Source organism: Mus pahari, chromosome 1, assembly GCF_900095145.1.
Source record: "Mus pahari chromosome 1, PAHARI_EIJ_v1.1, whole genome shotgun sequence".
Taxonomy (NCBI): domain Eukaryota; kingdom Metazoa; phylum Chordata; class Mammalia; order Rodentia; family Muridae; genus Mus; species Mus pahari.
Genome location: NC_034590.1, coordinates 36,148,846 through 36,175,045, shown reverse-complemented (window position 1 = coordinate 36,175,045; position 26,200 = coordinate 36,148,846). Strand labels below are relative to the sequence as shown.

Genomic DNA, 26,200 nt, shown 5'->3' with positions numbered 1-26,200 from the left:
CCTGGCAGGTGGCCTGCAGGTGGGAATAGGCCATCTCCAACACCTGGCAGGTGGCCTGCAGGTGGGAATAGGCCATCTCCAACACCTGGCAGGTGACCTGCAGGTGGGATTAGGCCATTCCCAACACAAAGCAGGTGGCCTGCAGGTGGACCTTTCCAGCACAAAGTGGATGGACTTATCAAGGGAAAACTCTCCAAGTGCCCCTGTTAGCAAGCTTTCTAAATGGTAAACCAAATTTTAACACTGAAAGTGAGAGCCATGTGACCCTCTTGGGTGCTACTGACCACATTCTCTTCTTCCTTTTCTTTGCCATCTTCGTTCTCCTTGGATGTTTGATAGGAGAAGTCATCATATGTACGGAATTCCAAAAACAAGATGGTGGGCGGGATAAGGATCCCCATGATGACCTATGAGAGGAGGAACAAACCAAGTTTTAAGCTGTGGTGTGATTCTAGGAAAATATAGTCTCTGTCGGTTACTTTGTGTGTGTGTGTGTGTGTGTGTGTGTGTGCTGTGACAACACCTAAGAAAGCACGTTCTAGGAGGAAAGACTTGTTTTAACTCATTGTAAGTGGGGAGGGAAGAGGAGGGCAAAGCAGCTCACATCCTGGCAGGGGGGATCCCCTGAGCCAGCATTTGGGGCTTTCTCTCCTTCCTCTTTTATATCACCCATTGGTAGCCTATGGACCGGTGCTAGCCACATTTTGGGCAGGTCTCTGCACACATCCTTCCGCATGCTCTGAGTCACGTCTAGAGAGCTGCTAACCTAATGCAATGTCAATGCTGGGTTAAAAGCTGTTATACTATATTGCTTCAGGAGTAAAGAGGGAAAATGGCTTATACTCATTCAGTTTAGATGTACTTACAAATATTATTTTCTTTTATTACACACCTACCACCCATCTGGCATGTGCATATCACAGGCCACAGTGAATTTGTAGAAACCAGAGCACAACTTTTGAAAGTGGTTCTCTCCTTCAACCTTGTGGGTCTCAGGGGTGGAACTCAGGCTGACCAGCTTGGCATCAGGCACCTTTGCCCACCAAGCCATTTTGAAAGCCTCCAGCGAGGCTTTTGGTGCGTGCTTGGTTGATTTCGAGAACATGAAATCCTCGGACCTGGAGGGCTGGGTATACAGTGAAATGTGTAAGGTTAGGCTGTCCACACTTGTCAGTTACCTAGGGGCCCGGACTGTGTCCATCCCTGCTCTTATGCCATGGCTTTGTGTACTGGGTATTCGGTAGAATCATGAGGACTTTGAAAAACATCCACTGAGTTTTGTTTTTGTTTTTGTTTTTGTTTTTTCAGATGAGAAATGACAAGCAACGGTGTGTGTAATTCAGACTCTAAAAAGCTACCGTCTAACACTGGCTCTCCATGCAGGTAAGGTGGGACAGGGGCTTAGCTAGAGAACTTGCTTGCATGGACGCATCCCTGCACTAGATCCCAGCACCACAAAACCAAACCACCCAAACAAAGCCAGTACGTGACTACATTAAAATCTAGTGCCACCTCTGTTATATAAAACTACTTCAGCATGATGAGAAGATGTGCACTGAGAGTTGGGAGGTTCATGTGACTCACAGAGGAAGGGCTGAGCTCGGCCCAGAGGATCAAAGGACACTTGGTGGCTCGCTGCTGTTTTATCAGGTGCTTTTCTGTGCTCCACTGGTTGCTGTAAAGACTACAAGTTTAATCCCAACCAAACCTGAACCTCAACTTTGTGTGCATGTGTGGCTTTAATTTCACCCTGGAATTTCAATTCCCCTTCAGTTTTCTTGTTAAGGATTATCAACAGTTCAATAGTGGTTGCTTCCCCGAACCTGCATCCATGACACTTGGGGGTCATTTTAGCTGTTCATTCAACCTATCAGCTCTCTCTCGCTCTCTCTCTCTCTCTCTCTCTCTCTCTCTCTCTCTCTCTCTCTCTCTCTCTCCCCCTCCTCCCCCCCCTCTCTCTCTCTCCCTCTCTCTCACCCCCTCTCAGTGTGTGTGTGTGTGTATGTGTGTGTGTGTGTGTGTGTGTGTGTGTGTTATATGAGCTCATGCAGAAGCCAGAGGACCTCAGGTGTCATCCCACAGGAGTAGCTACTCTGTTTTGGGTTTTGATACAGCGTTTCTCACAGGCTTGGAAGTCACCAGTTAAAGTACCCTGCCTGGCTGTAAACCCCAGGGACCCAGCTACCCTGTCTCCCTGCGATGAGACTACATGTCTGACTCTTTTTTCTTCTTTCTTTTGGTTGTTTTTTTTGTTTTAAATATGGGTTCTGGGGAATCAAACTTCGGTCCTCATGCTTGTGTGACTGAAGCATCCCTCTGTCTTCATCCTGTTCTTCCTGAGCACAATGCTCTCAGGTCTAACCAAGCCTCTGTACATTATTAGTCTACGTGCCTCTCACTCAGTTGTATACATTTTGCACAGGGGGTGGGGGAGGGCTCAGGGGGGTGTTGTAAAACACGGGGACATATTTATCTGATAATATTTTGTGATATATATGTTGAAAACAAAGCTTCAATGTTTGTCTAATTTATTCTGTATTTAGTTTTGAAGTACTTGGGATTAAACCCAGGGCATCATGCACTCCAGGCAAGGGTTCTACCACTAAGCAGTATAGCCCTGTGTCTACTTATGGTTTGCCCACAGCTCACTGAGTGTCCGAGTTCACTCTTCAGCTCAGGCAAGCCTGAGACTTGCAACCTTCCTGCCTCAGCCTCCCACAGAGCCAGCATCACAGGTGAGCACTGTCAGCGCTGGCCTGGCTCTTGGCCTCTTTTTAGACAATCTGCTTTCTTTGTGCATTTGACTTTTTATTCTGTTGCCACATCAGGATTGAACCCAGGGCCTCGAGCAAGCTAGGCAAGTGTTGTACCACTGAACTACATCCCTGGCTCTCCTCATGCGTGTTAAATAGCTGGACCAGGTTTGTGTGTGTGTGTGTGTGTGTGTGTGTGTGTGTGTGTGTGTTTTAAAGTTTCCAGGTTCTAAGTGTTTCTCCATTCAAAACTAAGACAAAGGCCTTGTTTCTCTGTAGCCATCTAGGCTTTGGTGCTGCCAATGACTTGTGATACTGGGCCAACATTCCACACTTCACACTTGACCTGTTTTCTTCAACATCTCTTTGATTTTGCCATTCTGAAAACAAACTATATTTGTTAATATCCAAAGCTATAAGCAGCATCAATCTAGCAAATTTGCCTTGTGTGGAATTGGATAGCTAGGCATATTATCTGTATTTCTAAGAGGCAGAGTCTCTTCCGCTAGTCACTGTGCCATACAGGATGAGTGCGGGGTTGTTTTTTTTTCTGTCTTTTTAATTGTTTTGTTTTGTTAGTTTTTCGAGACAGGGTTTCTCTGTATAGCCCTGGCTGTCCTGGAACTCACTCTGTAGACCAGGCTGGCCTCGAACTTAGAAATACACCTGCCTCTGTCTCCCAAGTGCTGGGATTAAAGGTGTGTGCCACCACTGCCCGGTGAGTGCATTTTTAATACTCCAAACTCTCAACCTAATACAATATTATAAGTGGGAAGTCACCTGACTTAATGTAATGAGCCATAGTCAGAATGCGGGCATCCTAGAAATAGCAAATAAAATGAATCTTTAGGTTGTGCGTATACAATGAATATAAACACTTAATTTTGCATTTGGACTTGAATACCATCTCCAAGATAGCTTATTGGGGCTATGCAACAATTCCAAACCTAAAAAGAAACTGGAAACACTTCTGGCCTCAGACATTTCAGAAAAGTGATGCTGAACCTGCCGTGTTCAGACGCTATTCTCACTGAGATCCCATAGAACCACCATAGTATAACCATTAGACAGTCGGGTTACCAAAAGGTTTCTCAAGATAATATAGGGGTTTGTTAACAGTGATTTTTCTCCCAACATATCTTCTTCAAACCTTTCCATTGTTCCACATTCTCTCCTAAGTCACCTATAAGGAAAATATTGTCAGCTAAAATACTGTAGAAACAGAGGTCAGATATATTATTTGATTTTTTAAAGATTAATTTATTTTTATGCACATGGATGTTGTGCTTGCATGTATGTTTGTGCACCATGTGCATGCAGTTCCTGGGAAGGCCATAAGAGGGCATTGGATCTCCTGGAACTGTAGTTATAGATATTTGTTAACCACTGTGGTACTGGGAATGGAACCTGGATCCTCTGCAAGGGTGGTTTTAACCATTGAGCCATCTCTTCTGTTTCCTAGGTCTGTGCTTCAATCATAAGTTGGTGACCTGTCTGGAGAGCGTGATCCGTCATGGTAGGTTCCAGCTGAAAACACAGACTATACCAAGAGCTCTGTAAGCCAGGCATGCTGGCTATACTGGGACTAGAGTGTCTGACCACCTCAGCTCAGGTCCTATCCCACACTGAGCAGCTCAGACTTTGGGCGACTTAATCTCCAAGCTTTGAGTTCCTTATCTGTAAAGCTAGAACTGTTGTAGTGTCTCCTTCGTGGGGTTGCTCAGGGGAATACAGTGTCCTCCTTATCCCCCCCCCCCCTTAACCACCAGTGGATGCCTGAAACATATAATGCTGTGACCTGTGCCTCCTCTGTGCGTTGTCTATATGTCCTGTAGCATCGCCACCTAGTGGCACAGCTGGCGTGCCATACATTTTACATCCTGGTGTGTCCTGGGAGTCTCTCCTCTTTGAAACTGTTAGTAAGGATCTTGAGGGATACTTGAATACAAACACTGGAGTGTTGTGACAGTTTATCTGGTAGTCAGGATATCTGCTAGATGCTTAGTGATAGGCACAGAATACATTGTAGATATACCGGGCACGAAGATGGTGTGTTTTGGGTGGGACAGAGTGTGATCATATGAGACTTCACTGTGCTGCTCAGAATGCAATTTATAACCCAAGCAAGGGAGTTTGGGTGTAGCTCAGTGGCAGAGCCTTCATCTAACTTACATCAGGCCCTGGATTGCCCAACAAACAAAAAAAGGATCCTTATGAATTGATTATTTTTTATTTAACACTTTAGTGATGGGGTAATTGAAATGAAGGAAAGTGAACTCCGGTATTGTAGGACCACTGTAAATGGAATAAGCTACAGGTACAGAGCTCAGCCCCGTGTCCCCCATCCCTGTGATCCCAGCCTGATGGCCACAGCACACCCACCTTCAGGCCAGGGTTCTTCCTCATGCGAAGCCTTCCCATCCACATGTCTGTCAGCAGCATCTGGCTGCAGGTGTGAGCAATGAAGTCCCGGTGCTTGGCTGCCACAGCCAGCTTCAGGCAGGTGGAGTTGCTCCAGTTCTTGAGCTCGTAGGTCAGAAGTTTCATGGCAACCTGCTCATCGTGCTTGTAAGACTGGTCTAACAGCTCCACAGCGAGCTGGCCAAAATCTCTGGAGGGAAAAAGATGTTGGAGGTGATGAAACCGTAGAGGTTATGAGTTTGTACTTAAATATATGTGCCCAAGGTAACTTGGGGAGCCATAAGACACAGACCACAGGGTTGAAAGTGGCTTTGAGGTCCTCTGTACATTCTCAAAACCTGTCCCCAGAGGAAGGGGCTGCAAGTATTAGGCTCTGTGATTGGTCAGGAAGGGGATTGACTGCTCTTCCTGCAACAGAGCTTTAGGTGAACTAGCTATGTCCCTCAGGTCCCAAGGAGACAAAGCCCTTTTCCTTGGGCTGTGCATAGCAACAGTGGGGCAGATGGAACAGGCAAGATCTGTGGGATTTCGAGTGGAACCCCAAGGAATGGGGCATGTGGAGCACCACGATGACTTGCGGGGGCTGGTTAGGTTCTGATTCTAATGGTGGGTGTTGTCCACACCACATGTTTGCTAAAAGTCAAACTTTTTAACTGTGTGCTTTTCATGTGTTGTGTAAGACTTCAACAAGGCCTTGATTCCAACATGCTCTGTGCAATAATACAGGGTGTAGCTGTCATAGGGCCCAGAGCAAGAGATCTGATTGCTAATGGCAGGGTGTATGTGGCAAGTGTCACCAGACAAAAACGGGGAAGGTTGAATCGATTCAGAAGCCCCTGTATTCTCATATCTGAGACTGGTAGGTGTTTTATCTGCTCCCGATATGGCTCGAGTCCTGGAGCATGTGACCACAGCACCCCACATTAGGATTGTGACCCCTAGTCATGTATCTTAAAGCACAGAGTTCTCCACGTAAATGAGGTATCTAGATGGGCCACCCTGAGGGTTTAGCCAATAAGCTTCCCTTCTTGGACATTCCTTCTTGTAAAAGGTATTTAAAATCGCTGGTCCTCTCTGAGTAAGTTGTATTCACCCATTTTCCATGCTGAACAGTGAATAAACAGTACGGACAAGCATGGACTGTCTCTCTCATCAAGCACTGCTATGGGGGGAGGAGCCTTCATCATATAGATCCTCGACACCTATGTCTCCCACAGAAGGCCCCTCCATGCTCCTGGACACTCACAGCTAAGCTAACCTGGAATTGCCCTCCTCCCTCCTCCCCACCTGCCCCAGGCTGGTCATTGCAGGCCCATGTGGCCCCAGTTCCAGACTCCACGAGGTTTCCAAGAACAACTGGACACCCCGGAGTTTGGGAACTCCTGTCTCCTCAGCCTCAGCCTGCCTTGTTTCTCACCCAGGCTGGACCCCCTATCTTAGGCTAAATTCTTAGCCTAATGCTACCCGTTTTGTCTTCCCAAGCAGAGTTCACACACCCCAGTGGCAAGATAGAATGCAGAACCACAGCAGGGGAAGTGTAGGAGTAAGGGGCATGTAGAAAGTCACACAACTGAATTTTGAACATAGTTTGTTATTTTTTTTTCCTCATGACCCTGATTCCAATATTTAATGACAGCTAGAGTCATTTCCAGCTCCTTTGCTTTTTTCTTTCTTTCTTTCTTTCTTTCTTTCTTTCTTTCTTTCTTTCTTTCTTTCTTTCTTTCTTTCTTTCTTTCTTTTTCTCTTTCTTTCTTTCTTTTTTGACATGGGATGTGGTTAAAATAGTTATCACTATAGTTACCACATAGTTATCATTCTCTGGTTTTGCCTCTCCATGTATAGGAGATTTTGTTGCAGTTATGAAGATGGAGATGGGGGAAGGAGAATGGCCATTCCTGTCCATTGGAGATTCTGAGGTGTACAGTATTTTCTGGACCTGATGCTAGGCTTCAGGGTGACACATCACCAAGGGGGGACTCTCTAGAAGGCAGGACCACATCCAGAAACTCAAGGTAGGTGAACATATCTCTTTTTTTTAAAAAGCATTGGGTTCTGGAGTTAGAGGAATGACTTAGTGGCTAAGAGTGTCTGTCTCTCTTGCAGTTCCCACCATCCACATGGTGGCTCACAACTACCTGTAACTCCAGTTCAAGGAGATCGGGACATCTGACCGCCTCAGGCACCATGCATGCATGCACATGATACACACACACACACACACACACACACACACACACACAAATGGGCAAAAACCTCATAAATAAAGTAAAATAAACCCAAGAGAAAAGCATTTAAAGCCTTGGGGTCTAACCCTTGGAAACTAGCTCATCATGTGGAAATCACAGAAACCAGAGCACACGCAGAAAGACTCCAAACAAAGCTGTGAGATGCTGGCTCCACTGCCTGGCTCAGCTGCCTGGCTCCACTGCCCCAAGTTCATGTGCCCATAACGTCATTTCTGGCCTCCGGCTCTCTAGTCTGTCACATGACAAACCTGCAAAGAGCTGGTCTCTCTTAACAGCCGACGATCCTCTGAAAAAGCAGGACCCTTCAGTCCATTACAGGAAAGACTGCTGTCCCCAGACTGCAGGGCCAAGCAGGCAAATTCAGAATCATCGCTTACTGTGGCAGACGTGTCTGCAGAATCAGGGTGGGCTTAGGAAACATGAGCTATATAGCCTATGAACTGCTCAATGTTTGCTGTGACCAAGTCCAAATGCGATCAAGTCCAGGGCCCCACCCGACCAGGTTCTGACAGCTAATGTAGGGGGAAAGGAGATCTGGAGTTGAAATCTGGCAGTCCTCTGCTCTCCTTAGCTAGGCCTGCCCTCAGGAGAAACTAGCTAGACAGAAGGTCCATCCAGTGCCAGTCTATATGAAGAGAAAAGGGCAATATTACCCCATTTTGGACATCTGCCCCAGCTCTAGGAGAAGAAAAATCCAGAAGTCCTCCCGACATCCAGTGCCCAACACATAGATGTGCTGAAGTTTATATACAGCAGCCGTGAATATTTCTTTATAGAAATTTATTTTACTGTCTTTGATCATATGCATGAGAAGGCAACAGACTAAACCAGTAACAACTCAGAAATAATACGGACAGAGGTGATAGGCAAGGCCATTTATGAGTAAGCTTCAAACACATGATCCTTAAATGAGAAGTACAGTTGTCATGCCTTCAAGGTGGAGAACACCAGACCGCAGGCAGCCTCATCCTCAGATTCCCTCAAGAGACTCACTTGGAATTGTTGTCCAGATCCTGGGAGATGTCATCCACCAGCTCGCTCTCGGAGGACTCGTGGGCCATGGCCTTGTAGAGCTTGCAGGCCACCAAGGCCTTCGCCATGCACTCCTCCCCACGCTGCCACAGGAAGACCGCCATCTTCTGGCGCTTCATTAGCACGGCCCATACCATGAGCTCATGGAACGGGTACTGGAACCGACTCACGGCGGGGTCGTCCACGTCTATATCAATCTCTTCCTCTTTCTTCTTCTTCTTTTTCTTCTTGCCTTTGACTGGGGGCTCATCATCCTGAGGGGAGAGAAACACACTTAGAAAAAAAAAAGAAAGAAAAAAGTTTCCCCCTAAATGGGCAACGAATGGTTCTGGAGACTTCCGAGAAGCAGCTAAGAGACTTGGTAAGCCAGGCTCTGGTCGTCACTCCACACACTGAGTCCTTTGAGAAAGCGCATATTTTTTATTATGAAAAGCAAATCACTTTAAACCAAGTGAACTGACAAGGAATGTTGCTATTTGAATAACTTATCCCACTGGGTGAGCAGCTTCAGTTTTTTTCAGAGGGCTTTAACGGAGGAGACACCCCCCAGACCTCCCCATCAACCAAATATAGATAGCACGACAGGAAAGGTGAAGTCACCGTTTGTCTCTTCAGGGACCTATTCCAACACAGCAGAACAACAATACTTGTTTGCAAGATGTAGCTGAACTAGAAACTGAGAGAACCAGTGTTAAGTGGGGCCTGGTGGAAACAGGGCTATAATACCAACTCACCTGGAGACCCAGGCAGGAGGTCAGCAAGTTCAAGACCTGCCTGGGCTATGGAGTGAGTCAGCAGCAAATCTGGGCAACTGAGTGAGATTCTGCCTCAAAATAAAGGTAACAGGGTTGCCGTACAGCCTGAGGAGCTGTGTCCCTGTGCGGTGTAGACAGCCAGCTGATGCAGCCTATTCCCATAACCCCAGTACTAGGGAGCAGAGACAAGATGATCCCTGGGCTCTGGGGCCAAGCTGGTCTAGCTAATCAATGAGGCCCAGCTTCAGTGAAAGACTACGTCTCAAAAAATAAGATGGAGGGGAAAGAGAGGGGTGGGGTGGGGGATAGGTGCATTTTTAAAAGCTCAGTGTCCCAGAAGGTTTCTGCTGCCAAGGCTAAGGATCAGAGTTCAACTCCCAGGACCTACATGATGGAAGGAGATAACTGACTTCTACACGTTGTCCTGTGATCTCTACTGGAATGTAATGCATATTAGTGTGTGTGCACGCACGCACGCGCACGCGCGCGCACACACACACACACACACACACACATACATGTAATTAAAAAGATAACTCAGAATAAGCATTACGCATCCCTGAAGCTCTTAGGCAGGCAGAAGAGGCCAGAATGTTGTGTAAAAGCTTGTAAAAGTGAACTCGAGTGTCTAGATGAAGTAACTTTGAGGAAGGAAGTCTGAAATGAATTTTTATTTCCAGTGTCTGTCATCAGGAAATTAAAAATAAACCAAAACCAGGACTGGGAGCTGAGTATTACATTGAGGGAAGGATGGGGAGGGGAGGATATGGGAGGAGCTGGAGGGAGTTAGTGGTCAATGAGGGTGGATTTGATTGACTAAAACACATTATATGCATATACGAACTTCCCCATAAAAAAGAAAATTACTTTTAGAAATCTGATAATCTTGGGTTGAGGAGATGAGGCTCAGTGGAGAAAATGCTTGTCTCTGAAGTATGAGGGCTAAGTTCAGATCCCTAGAACTCAGGTAAAAGCTGGGCGGCTGCCACAGCTGCCTGTAGTCCTAGGCCTTGGAGATCAGAGGCAGGAGGTTTCCCCAAGCCACGCTGGTTAGAGTCCTCATAATTAGCAAGCTTCAGGTTCAGCGAAAGCTCCTGCCTCAGTAAATACAGGGGGGAGCAACAGAGGAAAACACATGGTGACAACCTCTGAGCCACACACACCCAAACACATAGAAAACCATGAGCTATACGCGCGCGCGCGCGCACACACACACACACACACACACACACACACACACACACACAGAGAGAGAGAGAGGGGGGGGAAACACAGGCCACACACACACAAACACACACGTGCGTGTGCACAGAAAAACACAGCCCCCCCATACATAGGTAGGTATGCATGCATACACACACACAAGCAGGCATGCATACATACACACACACACACACACACACTCTCACACACACACACACACACACACACACGTGCGTGCACAAACCAGTTTAATTTTTTAAAGGTATATGAGCTTTTTTATGATCCAGCAACTCATCTAAGATTTTGGTGAGTTGTACAAAGTACTTTATTCATGGAAAACATTGCTCAATTTTTGTTTCCACAGAATGACAAAGGTATAGTAAATAAACTGCCACAAACATGTTCCACTTACTTCCATTCCCAGAAGCTTAAGTGCTTTCGGCTGCATAACGAAGAGGCAGTAAAAGAAGTATGTTTCAGTATTTTGTATCACTATTAATTAATGACAACATCCAGATGGGTCAACACTTTCATGTGGAAACTGCTTCTGTCAACAGAAGTCAGTTGGGAAGGACAAACAGACACAAAGCCTTCTTCATAAGTAGAACTAAAACGAAGGCTTCCCACAGATCTGACGTATACGTGACTGGAGGTTTAACAGGCTGGAGCAAGAAGAAGCATTGTGGCAGGTCAGGGGTTAACTTTGATTTTGGTGGAGGGATAGGGTCTATTGGGGCAGGGTGGGGAGGACTTGCAGCAGCTGTCCTGGATGACTCAGATGTACAAGGAAGTTGGCTATGGTTGAACAGCGGGGAGCCCTAAACTTTGTGGATGCTTCCCTTGTTCCTTGCCTTGGAAGATAACAGGAGCTCCAGCAATCAGTGGGAGGAGAACTGAGAGAGCAGTGATATGGGGCCCAGAGGGGGTGCTATCGTGGGAAGGAAGGGAGGACAGACATGCTTGACAGGTTGCACTGCTTGGCCCAGTCTTAAGAGGCAATGTAAATGGCAGCATGTGAAAGCTAGAAGGCCCTGCACTGGGTGTCAGGGCAGAGGCGGGGTGGTGTCACTTTGGGACAGGTGAGGTGAAGAGTTGCATTCTGCACAGGTGGGCTTATGGGGAAGCACATCAAGGAACCACACGTCACTCTGGGAGGCACAGGACACTGCGTGTCTGCTGAGCTCTACCCTCTTAGGGCCAAACAAGTTGTTGTAGAGAGTCCGGAAGCTTTTCCGGGTGTAGTTGCAGCGATAAGCACCGCCCATGAGGTACTCCAGCACTAGTCCTATATCAATGAGGCTGATGTGGTAATCAGGTGGAAGGTTGCTCTGCAAGAAAAAGATTCACAGTGTGTCACCATCCCAGGAGCAACTGGTCGTTACTATAACAACAATGTTCATTCTGTTACCATATGACATACTGGAATGACAGGTTAAATCATATCCCAGAAATTGCCTTCTATTGAGAATAAAAAGTTGGACACCCAACTACTATAGGGTCCACGGCACACCTATGGCCAGCTAGAGTGATCAGTAGCTGGCATATGGAGGTAGAGGGAGCAGTGTGGTGCCATGGACTATCAGCAGATGTATTTGGATGGCACATACCCTTGATCAGCCCTTGCAGAGGAAGGGCTAGCCTCAGGGAGGGGCCAAGTTTCATGGAGGAAGTAGTGAGTCTCATGGAAACCCGTAGGAGGCCAGGGTATTTCTTAGAACTGGAATCTCACTAGTGAAAGCTTTAAACGGTGATGAGGTTCGGGAGTTACCTCACAAACCATACAAACAGCAATCTCGGTCAGTCAGAGGTAGTTTATTGAGCATACACCCCAGGTAGGGTTGATCAATCAGCAGCACAAACCCAGACTCAGCAGCTGGTTGTGACGTTGAGTCAAAGATCTACAAACATCTGTGCCAAATTATTCCACCAATCAAGCTTTAGGGATAGAGGGTTTCCTTAGGAACACGAATTTGTTGTACACTTATCCTGCTTCCATTGGTTGAGAAATTCATCTTTGGCAGGAGGCTTGCCTTGTCTAACATTCAAGTCTTAACTTGCCAACCAGAGTGTCAGTTACCCACATATGTCTCTTTCTGCCAAATAGAAGGAGGTCTTGGGACCTTAAACTTTACTCAACCCTTACTCAAAAAGGAAGTCTTATTTCAAATAGTTTCTTATATAGGTGCAGATGTCTCTCTTACATTGAGGTTCAACCTAGGGACAGCTTATGAAAACAAATACCATAAAGTACTTCTGGGAGGTTGGTTTGGGTCTAAGCTTATTGTGGGTAACACACAAAGCAGTTCTCTTACCAGGCTAGCTGGGTAGCAGTTACCTAGGCCTGAACAATTCCATCTAGGCCTTCATATTTTACCTAGGTCTTCACAAATGGTACTCAGTGACTCTGGAGACACTGGATCTTCAGTAAAACACAGCCAGTAGCTGTCTGGGATGACTAGGAGCTACCAAAATGACTGAATCTAATCAATGTGCATGAGGGTTTGCTGGGACACAGTCCCAATGGTGAGATGCAATGGCCTGAAGAGAGGCATTTCCTGCATTGTGCCACTCCTCCACATCCCAGACTGAGTCATACACCATTGTCTTTGGTTGTGTAAGAACTGAAATGATGTTGGTACCCTGGGATCCACTGAATATCCTTTTTATAAGCAGACTTTTTATACTGGTTGAATCCTTTGCTAATAAAATGTGTATTTCTTCTGTTCTGATTATGGTCATTGGCCATGTTGGGTATTGCTTACTATTGGGACTTTTCAGTGTTGTCGATTGAGCTCAGGGTTTCCTACATGAGTACATTCCAGCACAAGGATCTCTTATTGGCGACAAGGAGAGGTAGGCCTTCTCTAAGGAGATGGATGCTGGGAGAGAGGGATGAGGCTGTAAAGAGACCAGTGTGGCAACATGTGTCACTCACAGAAGGAGGGTCTGTTGATTCCAAGGTGGGGTGTACAGGGCGAGTAAGGGTTTCCAGGAGATGGTGACATAGGAACGAGGGAGCAGGGATGGTGAGGTAAGATGAGAAAGAGTGGGTGATGAGGATGTGAGGAGGTGTGTCCCAGGCAGGATATAGCCTCCCAGGCCTCCCCATGTTCAGATGGGTCAGTGTAGATGTGGTGGAATGTGGTAGGAGGAGTCTGGGCATGGGCAGGGGCCAGGATCAGTGGGAATTTGTGTGTAATCGAACAAGCTTGCATATTGTAGCCATGGAAATTTGTGTGTAATGGAACAAGCTTGCATATTGCAGCCATGGCGATTTGAAGCTCGTGTTTATGAACAGGGAATTGAGTGATAAGGGAGAAGTGAGTGGTCACAGGAGAAGGAGCGATTGTTGAAGTCATCCATTCAGCTGAGAAACGGTTGAGCTTGAACTTGGGTAGCTCTCACTTTGAAAGTTTGCACTTCCTAAACTGTATCCCACTTGTGTCTTGAGGGAGGAAGCAGAACGATATGAAATGTGACCAGGCTGTCCAGGACTCTGTCCAGGAGCCCCACTCCCTCATTCTAGAGAGATGGGTTGCTCCTGTGAGAATCTAATCTCGTCTCTAACTTGTGATGACAGCACACAGGAGATGCCAGAGTAGGACTGGGAAAGGGAACCCCACAGGAACACAGGCTGTCCATAGCGGGGAACCCTGGAGAGTGAGGAGAGCAGTTTCCCTAAGACACTGCAGAGGCTGAGAGAACCTCTGATGTAATCCATCAGTCATACACACAGACTTCCTGGGGAGCCTCCGTTGGCACTTCTGGGGTCACCTTGGTGCTACACTACTATAACCAATCAGTTGTCAATGTGTTCCTAGGCCATGACAAAGCTTATTCTAACCCCTCCTCTATTTCAGTTCTGAAATATCGTCTGAATGTGGTTTTTGATATGCATATATGTATCTGTGTTTGTGTGTGCAAGTACATATGCGTGTATGTGTGCACATGTGTATGGAGACCTAAGGTTGATGTCTGGTATCTTCTTCAACTTCTCTCTATCTTATATACTGAAGTAGAGCCTGCAATGAACCTGGAGCTTGCCAGCTGACTTCAGGGATTCCCTGACTCTACCTCTGGCAGGCTAGGGTTATGGAGGGGGCAGACATCATACCCATCCAGATTAGATTTAAAAATTTTACATATATATATATATATATATATATATATATATATATATATATATATATATATGTGTGTGTGTGTGTGTGTGTGTGTGTGTGTGTGTGTGTGTGTGTGTGTGTGTGTGTAGGGAGAGAGAGAGAGTGTTCACCTGTTGAGATCAGAGAAAAATCACTAGGAATCAGTTCTCTTCTGGGATTCCATATGAATCCCAGAGACAAGACTCAGGCAATCAGACTCATCGGCAAGCACCTTTACCCTGCGGAGTCATTGCGGAAGACCCCACCAAGCATTTACTTGATTCTAGAAATCCCAACTTCAGTCAGTCATCTATCTCCCTGGCCCTTTGTTCTTCTCTTTAACGTTATAGGTAAACTCTTACTATGAGTAGACAAAAATCATTATTCCTACATCCTAAATAAGAAGATAATACAACTTAGAAACAGAAGATTGTCTTTAAGAATTGCTTTAGCGCTGGGTGTGGTGGCTCACGCCTTTAATCCCAGCACTCGGGAGGCAGAGGCAGGCGGATTTCTGAGTTTGAGGCCAGCCTGGTCTACACAGTGAGTTCCAGGACAGCCAGGGCTACACAGAGAAACCCTGTCTTGGAGAAAAAAAAAAAAAGAATTGCTTTATCGAGAGATGCTGGCAGAGGTTTGAAAGGGGGCAATGGGCTCACCTTCTTTACATCCCGCACCAGCAGATGAAGGGTGTTTGGTGGGCCCAGTCTCTGAAAGGGAAGCATCAGCCACAGTAAGTACACTTGGCTCTTCGACGCTTGAGCAAAATCCTGCCCAACTGACATGTGGAGTTTGCAGTGTACTACTGGGTCATTTCTTCTATGACACAACTGACTGTGGTTACCACACTCAAACGCGTGTGAAATACTTTGAATACTTTCGGTGTTCTTGTAGTGTTAAATACCTGTATGTTTTACGCCGTTCCTGCCACCGAAGGTCAGACTTGGGAAGGGGTTACACATTTCTAAAACTTGAATTGTTCGAGCGGAGGCAGGGTAAATGCCATCCTACCACTTCCTGTTCTGACACAGCACAGCTCCTGACGGCTAAGCCTTGTTCTCAGTGTAGCCCCGGGAGCCCAAGGATCCCAAGGATCCCAAGCGACGACTGAGTAATAACCCCGGTGACTCTTCAGTCTGCTGATGCCTTAGGATGCGACGTCCCCTTGCTTCACAAGCATAGGGTGTACACACAGGCTTACTATGGTTTATCTGGCTGTTTCAGACTTTTTCCTGTCGGCATGAGCACCACACAGGCCTTCACGATAAACTGCATCTGAATCCTTTCCCCAGCCTGGTGATGTACAGTCCCATGAGCTGCAGCTCCTGGTAAGTCCCATGCCCCAGGGAAACGCCTGATGCTTCAGTGGTCTGTGTTGCTAAGTGGTGATGTTCAGTGGGCTGGGACCATCGAGTACATTTTCATCTTAGGACACCTCAGAGATGGTGAGCCCACTGTGCAGTGAGGATCATTTGTCCACTGCAGCTGGAAGGACTGGCTGTCTGGTATGGCCTAGTTGCTAAAGAATATGATGAATGCACACTGGCCAGGAGCAAGTGAGAAGGAGATGTCTCCCACTACATATGCATCTTCTGGCTGAAGCTGCCCCAGTCTATACTTTGCCCCACCCCCTGCTTTTGAGGGGGATAATATTCGTCAGTGATGAGCGTATTCGCGGTGCTAGCTCGTCTCCACCCTTCCTCCCGGGATGCTCACGGTGTTGTAGAGCTCTTCCAGCCTCGGGATGGTGAGGAAATGCTGCATGTTCACTCCATTTTCAATCAGGAGCTTCACAAAGTCAACCCGATCTAGGACGAGAGCATCCAGCATGGCTTGCTCCAGGGCATTCACCTGCGGGAAATCCAGAAGGGAGACTCCAGGCGTGAGACATCCCATGGAAAAGTTCTGGAATGTTCTGAATTTTTGTTTGTTGGTTTTATGCACACGTGTGCGTGCATGTGTGTGTTGGGGGCATGTTATGTTAACCTGGTGTGGGAATTGAGCCTACAGCCTCACATATGCCTGTCAAGAGCTGTACTAAGGACCTGCATGACAGTCTGTGGTTCCCAAAGTTGTTTCCTTTGGAAAAAACCTGCCTTTAACCGGCTCCCCTCTGTCTTCAGTCTGGTCCCCTCATGCTCTGTCAAAGTTTGTAAGGGATTCTATCTCTTAAAACGGGGTCAAAGAGGCCATGGAGTTGGCTCAGAAGTTAGAAGCTCTTCTTGTGCTTGAAGAGGACTCAGGTTCAATTCTCAGCGCTTACTTGGTAGTTCACAACCTCTCTGCTAACTCCCGTCCCAGGGGATCCAGTGCCTGTTTTTGACTTCTGTAGGAACTAGTTATGTACATGGTGGCACACATGCATACATACATGCAGGCAAAACACGTACACATGTAAAATAGTAAAAATAAATGAATCTAAACACATTTCTAATGAGTTGAAGACAGCCATCCCAATGTTTGCCCTGCTAAGTTTCTCTCTGCTGTTTCCTTGACTGAGGAGCATTTTTTGGCAGTGGTCAGACCATGTGGGCATGTCATAGTCCACTAGGGTGCTGTTGGGTGAGTGATGATCACACGCTCCTATTTATGGAACGAAGGTACCACTCTGAAAGGAAGTTCTGGTCATCTTACCCAGTAGTAGCTCTCTCTGCTTGGCAGGCATGCAGACACTTGGGGCAGGAAAATATGGGAAACAAACCACATATTTAGAATTCATGCCACAAAACCCTTTTGAAGTGGTAGTGTAGAGAGGGGTGATGGGTGGGTAGCAGTAGCTACTCGGCTTGGGAGGCTGGAGCCATCCATGCATGTTTTCCAGGTTTCCCTGCTGCTGAGACACTGGCAAGCAGGGACTCTGAAGTGACAAGCACATGCCACAGGGACAGCCACTCCTCCTTATGAACCGGTTGTGACCACCGACAGCTACATTGAAGAGAACACACTATTGCCATGAAGTATTGACATTAACCCATCTGTCCCCCATCCTGGCAGGGATGAAGCAAAGGGAACAAGGGAGTCTCTTCTCTGGAGAACTTGGGGAACGCCAGTGCAGAGCTCTGAAGACACACACGGGCAAGGACACCAGCATGTGAGCACACACCCAGTTCAGCAGCTCGAGCTTCCGGGGGTCTGTTTCCTCCTCCACCTCCTCTTTCACTTTGCCTTTCTTCTTGCCTTTTCCTTTTCCTCTCCCCTTGGTGGTGGCTGTGGGTGGCTTCTTTTCCTTCTCTGCGGCTTTGGTGTCCACAGGAGGGGCCAGGCTTCCCAGAGGCTGCAATCCACAACAAACACATTGGGAACAGGTACCAAGACTGCCCCTCATTTTAAGATACGCACAGGGACACCCTGAACTCTACATGCACACACACACACACACACACACACACACACACACACACACGTATACACACACACACCACACATACATACACACACACACATAAACACACACATACACATAAGTATAGACACACATACTCACACAGACATACCCACCTTAGACTCACACACATCCACACACACGAATAGAACAGATGCACGTACACATTGTAAGGTACACATTCATATTCCTGCAAACAATGCCTCTGTGTGCACATGGTAAAGTTATATGCATCCATGGTTAATGCTATGAACATATACATGAGTATTCACACATGCACACACCCAAGACACATATGCACCAGCACACACAGGCATACACACATGTACACACACAAACAGTCACTGTGGCCTGGCTGTCTGATGAAGATCTTGATGCTGTGAACCACTGTTCCTGATGGGCACAAAGAGTTAGTTGGCCTGATGCACTGGATGAATGCAATATTTGAAGCAAAGAACATGTTGATTGATGGGTATATTTTAAGGAAAGGATGCTGAGACACAAACTAAAAGGTACCAGAGGTGTGCTGATAGTCCTCTAATGATGGGAGAATGTGACTGTGAATGGATCAGAGGCAAAAGATATCATGCAAGCTGCTATGCTATTTCAGGAGAAATGTGAGCTAGAGATTATTATGGCTAAAACAGCTCGGGCAGGTACCTTAGAGCTGTGTAATATGGTGATGGACGGAGGCTTCAGGCACATGCATGTGGTAATGGAGGGAGGGAGGGAGGCCTCAGGGGTACATGCATGTGGTGGTGGATGGAGGTTTCAGGGGCACATGCATGTGGTGGTAGACTGGGAGGCCTTGAGGACACATACAGTGTGGTGATGAACTGGAAGCTTCAAGGGCTCAGTGTAGCACAGTGACAGACTGAAGGCCTCAGGGACAGAGGGTGCTCACTCAGTGGAATAGGAGGGAGAGAGAAGTGGGCCTGATGCCCTGGTAAGTGTGGGAGGAGGGGCCTGTCATGGTAACACAGCCAGTGTCAGAACCGCTGGACCCTCTGCTGATGGCCTCTCCCCAGAACCTTCCTCCCATCAGGCACTGCTGGTGGGTTGTCCACAGACACACTCCCCACTCCTTACTTCTTCCTCTGCTTGCTTTGATGCATCTTTCTGTCTGTCCGTTCCTCTGGTTTTGGTCACCAGAGACAGTGCTGATGTCCACATCCAAGGCATCGCCCAGTTCCCTTCATGTCATGCCCTTAGGCCATCTGACTCAATAGCCGCTTCTTTCCTTAGGCATCTCTGCCAGGTTCCTGGGCACCACAAGCTCCAGGTTTTCTTTTCTGTGTGGCCAGTGTTTCTCAACGCCAAAGCTCTGCCCTTAGCCTGCTTCACTTTCATTTTGCTCCCTTCCTCAGCAGCCTCACCCGTGCTCACACCACGGGTCTTTATTTATTGATGAACAATCCTCCCTGCCCAGTTTCAGCCCACTCTCCTTCCCAGAGTTCCTCTGGTGAACTTGGCATATGCGTGTCTCAGAGACTTCTTACTTCTGTATCAGTCAACTTTCTGCTGTTACAGTGAAATACCAGGAGCTGGACACTGTATATCGAGCCTACAGTTTTGGAGGCTGAGGCTCCAAATAATATGGGGCCAGCTCTACCCTGGACCTCTTTGCTGTATCACAAACATGGGGAAAGGTGTGGGAAAAGCTACAGCCTGGAGAAAGAAATCACACACACACACACACACACACACACACACACACACACACACACACACACACACACACACACACACACACACACACACACACAACACACACACACACACACACACACACACACACACACACACACAGAGAGAGAGAGAGAGAGAGAGAGAGAGAGAGAGAGAGAATATAATAGTGACAATGATGATAATGCCAGAAGAGGAAAGGCAGCCTGTAGCCCAGTGCTTCTCACCCTTCCCAATGCTGCACCCCTTTAACACAGCTCCTCATATTGCAGTGACCCCCCCCAAAGTCTATAAAATTATTTTGTTGCTACTTCATGAGTATAATTTTGCCACTGTCATGAATCATAATGTAAATATCTGCTATGCAGGATATCTGATATGTGACCCCCAAAGAGGTCACGACCCACAGGCCAAGAACCGCTGCTACCGGATGAGGGAATATATGGCAAATCAGACATATAAAAAGGGATTATCGGGATGTATACAGAGCTCCTAAAACTCAACAACAAAACTCCAATTCAAAAACAAGCAAAACAGTTGAATAGCTGTTTCTCCAAAGAATTTCACAAGTGGACAGCATAGATGCTCACTACCATGAAGGAAAACACAAATACAAGCCAGCTGAGGTACCGTCCTAACCCACTGGGACGACCGTTACGGTAAAACAGCAATAAAAAAAAACAACAGAAAATAACACGTGTTTCTGAGAAGACAGAGAAATATGAATGTTTCTGGTGCACTCTGGGTACAGATGTAAAATTATGAAAGTGTCGTGGAAATGCCTTGGTAACCACCCCAAACAATTAGACATAGAATTATCACTTAATTATGAATTATGACAGAAGTTCACCTCTGGATATATTCCCAAAGGAATTTATGGGAAGACTCAAATGGACACCCGTACACCCACATCCATAGCGATGCTACTCATGACGGCTAGAATTCATTGATGGCTAGATGGACACACACACCATATGGCTTCTCCCTCTCCCTCTTCCCTTCTCCTTCTCCTTCTCCCATATCTCTCTTTCTCTCATTTCAAGACAGGGTCTCTCACTGTGTAACCCTACAGGCCTGGAACTCACTTTGTAGAACAGACTGGTCTCAGACACATAGTGTTCCACCTGCTTCTGCCTCCCAACTGCTAGAATTAAAGGTGTACACCAGCCACCACAGGATAACAGGATAGCAGATACTTACTGTTGCTTTAAAAACAAAAATGTCTTCTGTGAACCCTGGCATTCAGCCCCGGGTTGTATTTGCAGGACTCAGAAGCACACATCCTGGCTTTCAGCCTTCCCCTGAGTCACCCTTGTCTTGCTTTGTATTCCAACCATAATGTCCCCATTTCCCTGCACTTGTTTTGCCTGTTCCTTTCTTGCCTCTGCTGGTTTCAGTTGCCCTGCCCCCTGCAGGGAAGGTGCTCACTCCTCATGGCCCAGCAGCCAGCATCTACCTGTCAATCACCCAGGGTCCACTCAGCAGTGTCTCCCCTGGAATCCCATCACAAAATAGCACCCTCTAGGCGCTGTCCACTTCCTACACATTGGAATCCAAGAATTATCTGGTTTTTTTTCATTTCACGCCAGCCTCCTTCTGTCTTCAGTCTCCCACCTTCACATCTGCCCCAATGAAGACCTCGTCAAAGGCTCTTGTGAGTCTATTCTATTAACTTCTGTGTCCCCAGCACATGGAACGAGGGCCCCAGACACAAGACACAACTGTCAACCAACATTTCCTAAATTAGTGAATAAAAGTACGCAGTTTTGAAAACACATGGAGCAAGTGTGAAGTGGCAGCCTATCTCCCTGCCACAGCTCCTGGCCTTGCTGTTGCTGGGAGTGGAGAAGGCACGACATGTGTGGCTGGTATGGGACGAGAGCTTCTAGTTGCTCAAATGAGCTCCCCTACTGGGCTTCCTGGCTACCTTCCAGAATGCCTAGAGAACTCTGGGTAACCTCAGAAGCAGAGCTTGTAGCCCAGGCTGGCAGAGCCTACACTCCGGAAGAGGGCAGCTGATGGCTGAATGTAGCTATCATACACTTGAAATGTGGACGCTCCACACTAGCTGTCATAATAGGTTAAAATGGAATATTATGGAAGAATCCCAGAGAAGACAAAAAGAGTGGTAGCCTAGAAAGTGACCAGGTATTGATGTTCTTTGTTTCATCCACTAGGAAAATCAGGTGGATGATACAACTGGAGTCTAACAAAATGTGATACGGTTGCGACATGGTAGACTAAACATAGCAAAGTGAAAAATAACAAGAAACAGAATCCTCATCCTACTTAACTCACCCCTTCCCCTGGGTGCCACCTGCCTGGCCCTTTGAGCTGTGGAATTGGGGGAGGGGTTGTGTAGCAGGAGGTATGCATGACAGAACCTGTGGGGATTTCTGCACCTGGGTTAACAGGGGTGAAGTGAGTCTGTTTCTGGGCCAGGGTGTGTGCAGAGCCGGCACAGACAGGTGATATTCATCTGTGCTGTGCAGGTGAGGCCACACCCTACATAGAGTATTACATTGTAGGTGCCACACCCTTAAAAGGATGTGGGTTGCAATGGACCACATCCACAAGGAGGAAACTTTGCTTTGAACTTCAAATATGGGTTGAGCAATTATTGCTGGAAATAGTGTCTTTAGCATTCCTTTGGGATCCTTATGTGTCTTTCTAGCCCATCACAAGCCTTATAGTCTGGCTTATGCTCTAATTTTTAGAGCAAAGAAATTGCTTTGATGGAAAGAGTAACTGAAGGATGCCCGAGTCACTTATCACACTTGCTATGTGTGCTAAGGGTATTGATGGCATTTGCTTCAAGCCACGAGGAAAATCAGGTAGATGATATAATTGGGGTCTTAGAAGCCATGATATGGTTGGGACATGGGAGACTCTGTCTACCACGGCCACATGTGTGTGCACATACACACAGCTTGCCATACATCACAACATACACAATCTTCTGACTGCACACAAACTAACTCTCTTTCATTTACATTGTCATAGGCACAAACATACAAAATATTCCTCAATCAAATGCACACACACGCACACATACAACTGCTAATCACACACACACACCTGCTAATCACATACACACACACCTGCTAATCACACACACACACACCTGCTAATCACATACACACACCTGCTAATCACACACACACACACACACACACCTGCTAATCACACACACACACACATCTGCTAATCACACACACACCCCTGCTAATCATACACATGCACACACACACACCTGCTAATCACATACATGTACATGCACACATACCTGCTAATCACACATATGCACACACACACCTGCTAATCACTACCCATGCCCACATGTATTACTCACCCACACATCATACCACAAACACATCACAGAGAACAAACAGACAGACACTATCCTACAGATGTGATATACATGAAAGTTACATGTGTGTATTCCCTCACATTCACACAGATACTAGATACATGTTATTTATAATTGACAAACACCACCCATGCTAAACTACATCTGTATATCACAAGTCACATCCTCCACACACATGCTGTGCACAGATTTGCTTCATCCAATACATTAAACCACACCACAGATAGGAGACCAGAGACACCAGACACAACGACCACATTACATATACATCACACATGGCATTCCCTAGACACCCCCCCCCCAAAGCTTCATGAAACAGCCTGAAAACTCAAGTTCTCTACAAGGAATTGCTGCAGTTAATTTTAATGATCTATTTTCTTCTTTCAAACGCTAAGAACCTTCTTTTACCAGCAATGATGAAAGGTTCGGTGGTTAGTTTCCTCAGGAAGACCCACTCAGTGTGGAGTCTGTGCTCAGAGCCTTTGTTGCTTTGATGTTAAACGGCAACATCTTCCAGTAATCTCATGGATTACCCAGATCAGCAAACCCTCAGATCATCTCCAGAGATCCACATCATGAGCAAGGACCCACTAACACAGCACCATGACGAGTCACAATTAATATTCTAAACACAAAACAGTTCCGCAAGGCACCGTGGCGAATGCCTTTAACCTCAGCATGAGGGAGGTAAAAGCCAGGAGGATCAGGAGTTCAAGACCAATCTTGCCCACATAGGCACCTTCTTGGCTAGACTATATGAGACCCTGTCTCCAGAAATCAAACAAAACAAAACAAAACAAAACAAAACAAAACAAAACAACAGAAAAGCAGTTTCACCGGCCAGTGTGGGCCAAAGACGAAGATCTGGCTTCGCGCTATGTCGACCCGGTTCCAAGCCAGGGCCAAGCTCAGCTGATCTGGAGCCGACACGTTGGTTCCTGGGAAAGAAGAAGCGAGAGCTTTCCTCACTCAGGTCTGGACCACTTGAGCTTGGCAGGTTCTGGTTTGGGAACTTGAACTTCCCACCGGGAACGGCTTCAGAACTCAGTACCTATCACTTCCTTCTTTTTTGCCCCCAAATGACCACCCAAGCTAAGAATTCTGCCTTTTTTTAAAAAAAATGTTTCCTGAGAGAAAGCCAGGGGCAACTTCATCCCAACTGGGCATGGTTTCCTGGAAGGGATGGAGGAGGAGCCGAGTAATTCGTGGCCCTCTTCTGAAAAGGAGAGAAATCTGAAACTTTCGACCTTTGCCAGGACAAGCCAAGGACCATAACCCCCAGGGCAGCACAGAGCCCAGTGCAGCATAAGGAAGACAGTGGTGAACTTCCTCTTGTCCTCATGGCTCCAGGCTAGCTGAGAGACAGGGAGGATGCGCGCTTCCTAGGGCAATCCTCCTGTATCAGGAGCTCCTGATTGCAGCCTGTCCTTAGAGGTGGATTGCTGTGTTCTGGAAGCAGCCCCACCAGAACATCTATGAATGGACTCAGCTCTGACAGCTTAGTAACATCTATGGGCATCCATCAACCCCCTCTCTCCCAAAAGCCCTCTCAGAGTCTGCTCATCCCAGCAACCCATGCAGAGGTCACTCTGGGCAACCTGGCCAGCACAGGGTTCTTTTACTGAAAGTCCTTGGTGGGGCATGGGGAATGTGGAGGAGCTCTCACTATTGACAAATCCCCTGCTAGGCGGCTCTGAGAAGACAGAAATCAGAATGGGCATGTGCCAGAAGCTCACCTTTGAGCAAGGCAGTTAAAATTGCCATCTCGACATCTTGCTGACCCTCAGAACCCATCCGAAACACAGTGACCTGGAAACAGATGAATGGGGAGAAGACAGAGTCAAGGTGACATTGAAAACGAGGGGAGGAACTGAGCTGTTTATTTAAAAACCGAACACAAAGACTAGAGCAATGAGGCAGAGTTGAGAGCCAGTTGGATGTTCACAGGAGTTTGCAATCCCCAGGAGCTTCCATGTTGTTCTTGCTGATGAAATCCTTGCCTGGATTTAGAATTTATTCTCCTGCCTTGGGAAGAGGGTAAGCACCTCAGGATATAATAACCCAATATTTAAATAGCCATCTGAGCTTGTGAACACATACCTAGTGAGAAGGAATATGTGAACATGAATTTAGAATTTTGAATATGTCATCATTCATGAACTAGGTGTGCCTATGCCTTACTAGGTTGAAGGAAGCTGAAGGAAGAAATGAGAAATGACCCCTGCATTTGCATAGGGAAATGAATTTGACTTTGTGACCAACCACATCTAATGGTGTGTTTCTGTCTCTCTTCCCTGGGGACTTAACATCTGATTTGTGATTTGAATTTCTGAGTTGAGTGACAAGATTGACATCACCTTATGTTTGCTAAGGTCTGGATACACCTGGGATCCTCTGTGGCAGTGGTTCTCAACTTTCCTAATGCTTCGACCCTTTAATACAATTCCACATGTTGTGGTGATCCCCAACAATAAAATTATTTTTGTTGCTACTTCATAACTGTAATTTTGCTAATGCTATTTATGTTATGTTATTCCAGTGGTCTTACGCAATGCCTATGAAAGGAGTTGGTTGGCCCCCAAAGGAGTCCCGACGCACAGGTTAAGAAACACTGTTCTGTGAGCTTTTTCCATTCCTTCAGGTGCACACTGGCAGCTAGTGTGGGATGAGTTTGTAAGTTGCCTTTTGAGAAGGTCAACTGAAGTATGCAGATGGCCCATCAGGCAAGCACGGCAGAGCTAGACACAGAAAGAGCTCTCTCCTCGGAACTTGTTTGGAAATAAATTCAAGACACTCACGAGTTCTTTCTTCTTCATGCACTCCATGATAATTGCAAACAGCTGATACGACTGGGACTTGCTGTAATTAAATGTTTTCTGAATGGTAACTAGAAGCTGGTCCCGCAGGGAATCGTTTATGGCTCTGTTCAAAGGGTGAAGAGAGGGAAGGAAGTGAGGGAATTAGATGAGCTCCCAAGTAAGCCAGACAGTTTCACCCACCCAGTACTTTTGATTTTGGACTGCTAATGGACGAGATTTGTGTACAGGAGACAAAAAAAAAAAAAAAAAATCCAACCCAGTCTAAAAGCAGCATTAAAAATTGGCCTGCATTTAGTTCTTTGCAAGACTCGATACTGTAAAATAAAGTTGTAAGTGAGACTTCAGCAGAAAGGATTCTGTCAGGAACAGGGGCTCCTGGTCATTCTCATGC

At 46.7% G+C, this 26,200-nt stretch overlaps 1 protein-coding gene across 3 annotated transcripts in view; it reads right to left on the bottom strand.

The window, feature by feature from the left end:
- The window catches only part of Trpm1 (transient receptor potential cation channel subfamily M member 1), a 121,794-nt gene that overhangs the window by 34,042 nt on the left and 61,552 nt on the right, over positions 1 to 26,200 (bottom strand). For 2 of the 3 annotated variants that reach the window (XM_021187332.1, XM_021187338.1), the window contains exons 8-18: positions 25,789 to 25,912; positions 24,727 to 24,799; positions 23,828 to 23,928; positions 17,656 to 17,826; positions 16,269 to 16,403; positions 15,212 to 15,262; positions 11,598 to 11,738; positions 10,823 to 10,852; positions 8,414 to 8,706; positions 5,136 to 5,364; positions 285 to 407 (exon numbers count right to left, since the gene is read on the bottom strand). In XM_021187332.1, coding sequence (XP_021042991.1) covers positions 285 to 407; positions 5,136 to 5,364; positions 8,414 to 8,706; positions 10,823 to 10,852; positions 11,598 to 11,738; positions 15,212 to 15,262; positions 16,269 to 16,403; positions 17,656 to 17,826; positions 23,828 to 23,928; positions 24,727 to 24,799; positions 25,789 to 25,912 — 1,471 coding nt within the window. Of the gene's footprint in view, positions 1 to 284; positions 408 to 5,135; positions 5,365 to 8,413; positions 8,707 to 10,822; positions 10,853 to 11,597; positions 11,739 to 15,211; positions 15,263 to 16,268; positions 16,404 to 17,655; positions 17,827 to 23,827; positions 23,929 to 24,726; positions 24,800 to 25,788; positions 25,913 to 26,200 lie in introns of those variants that run through there. The other variant, XR_002380098.1, reaches the window with a different exon arrangement.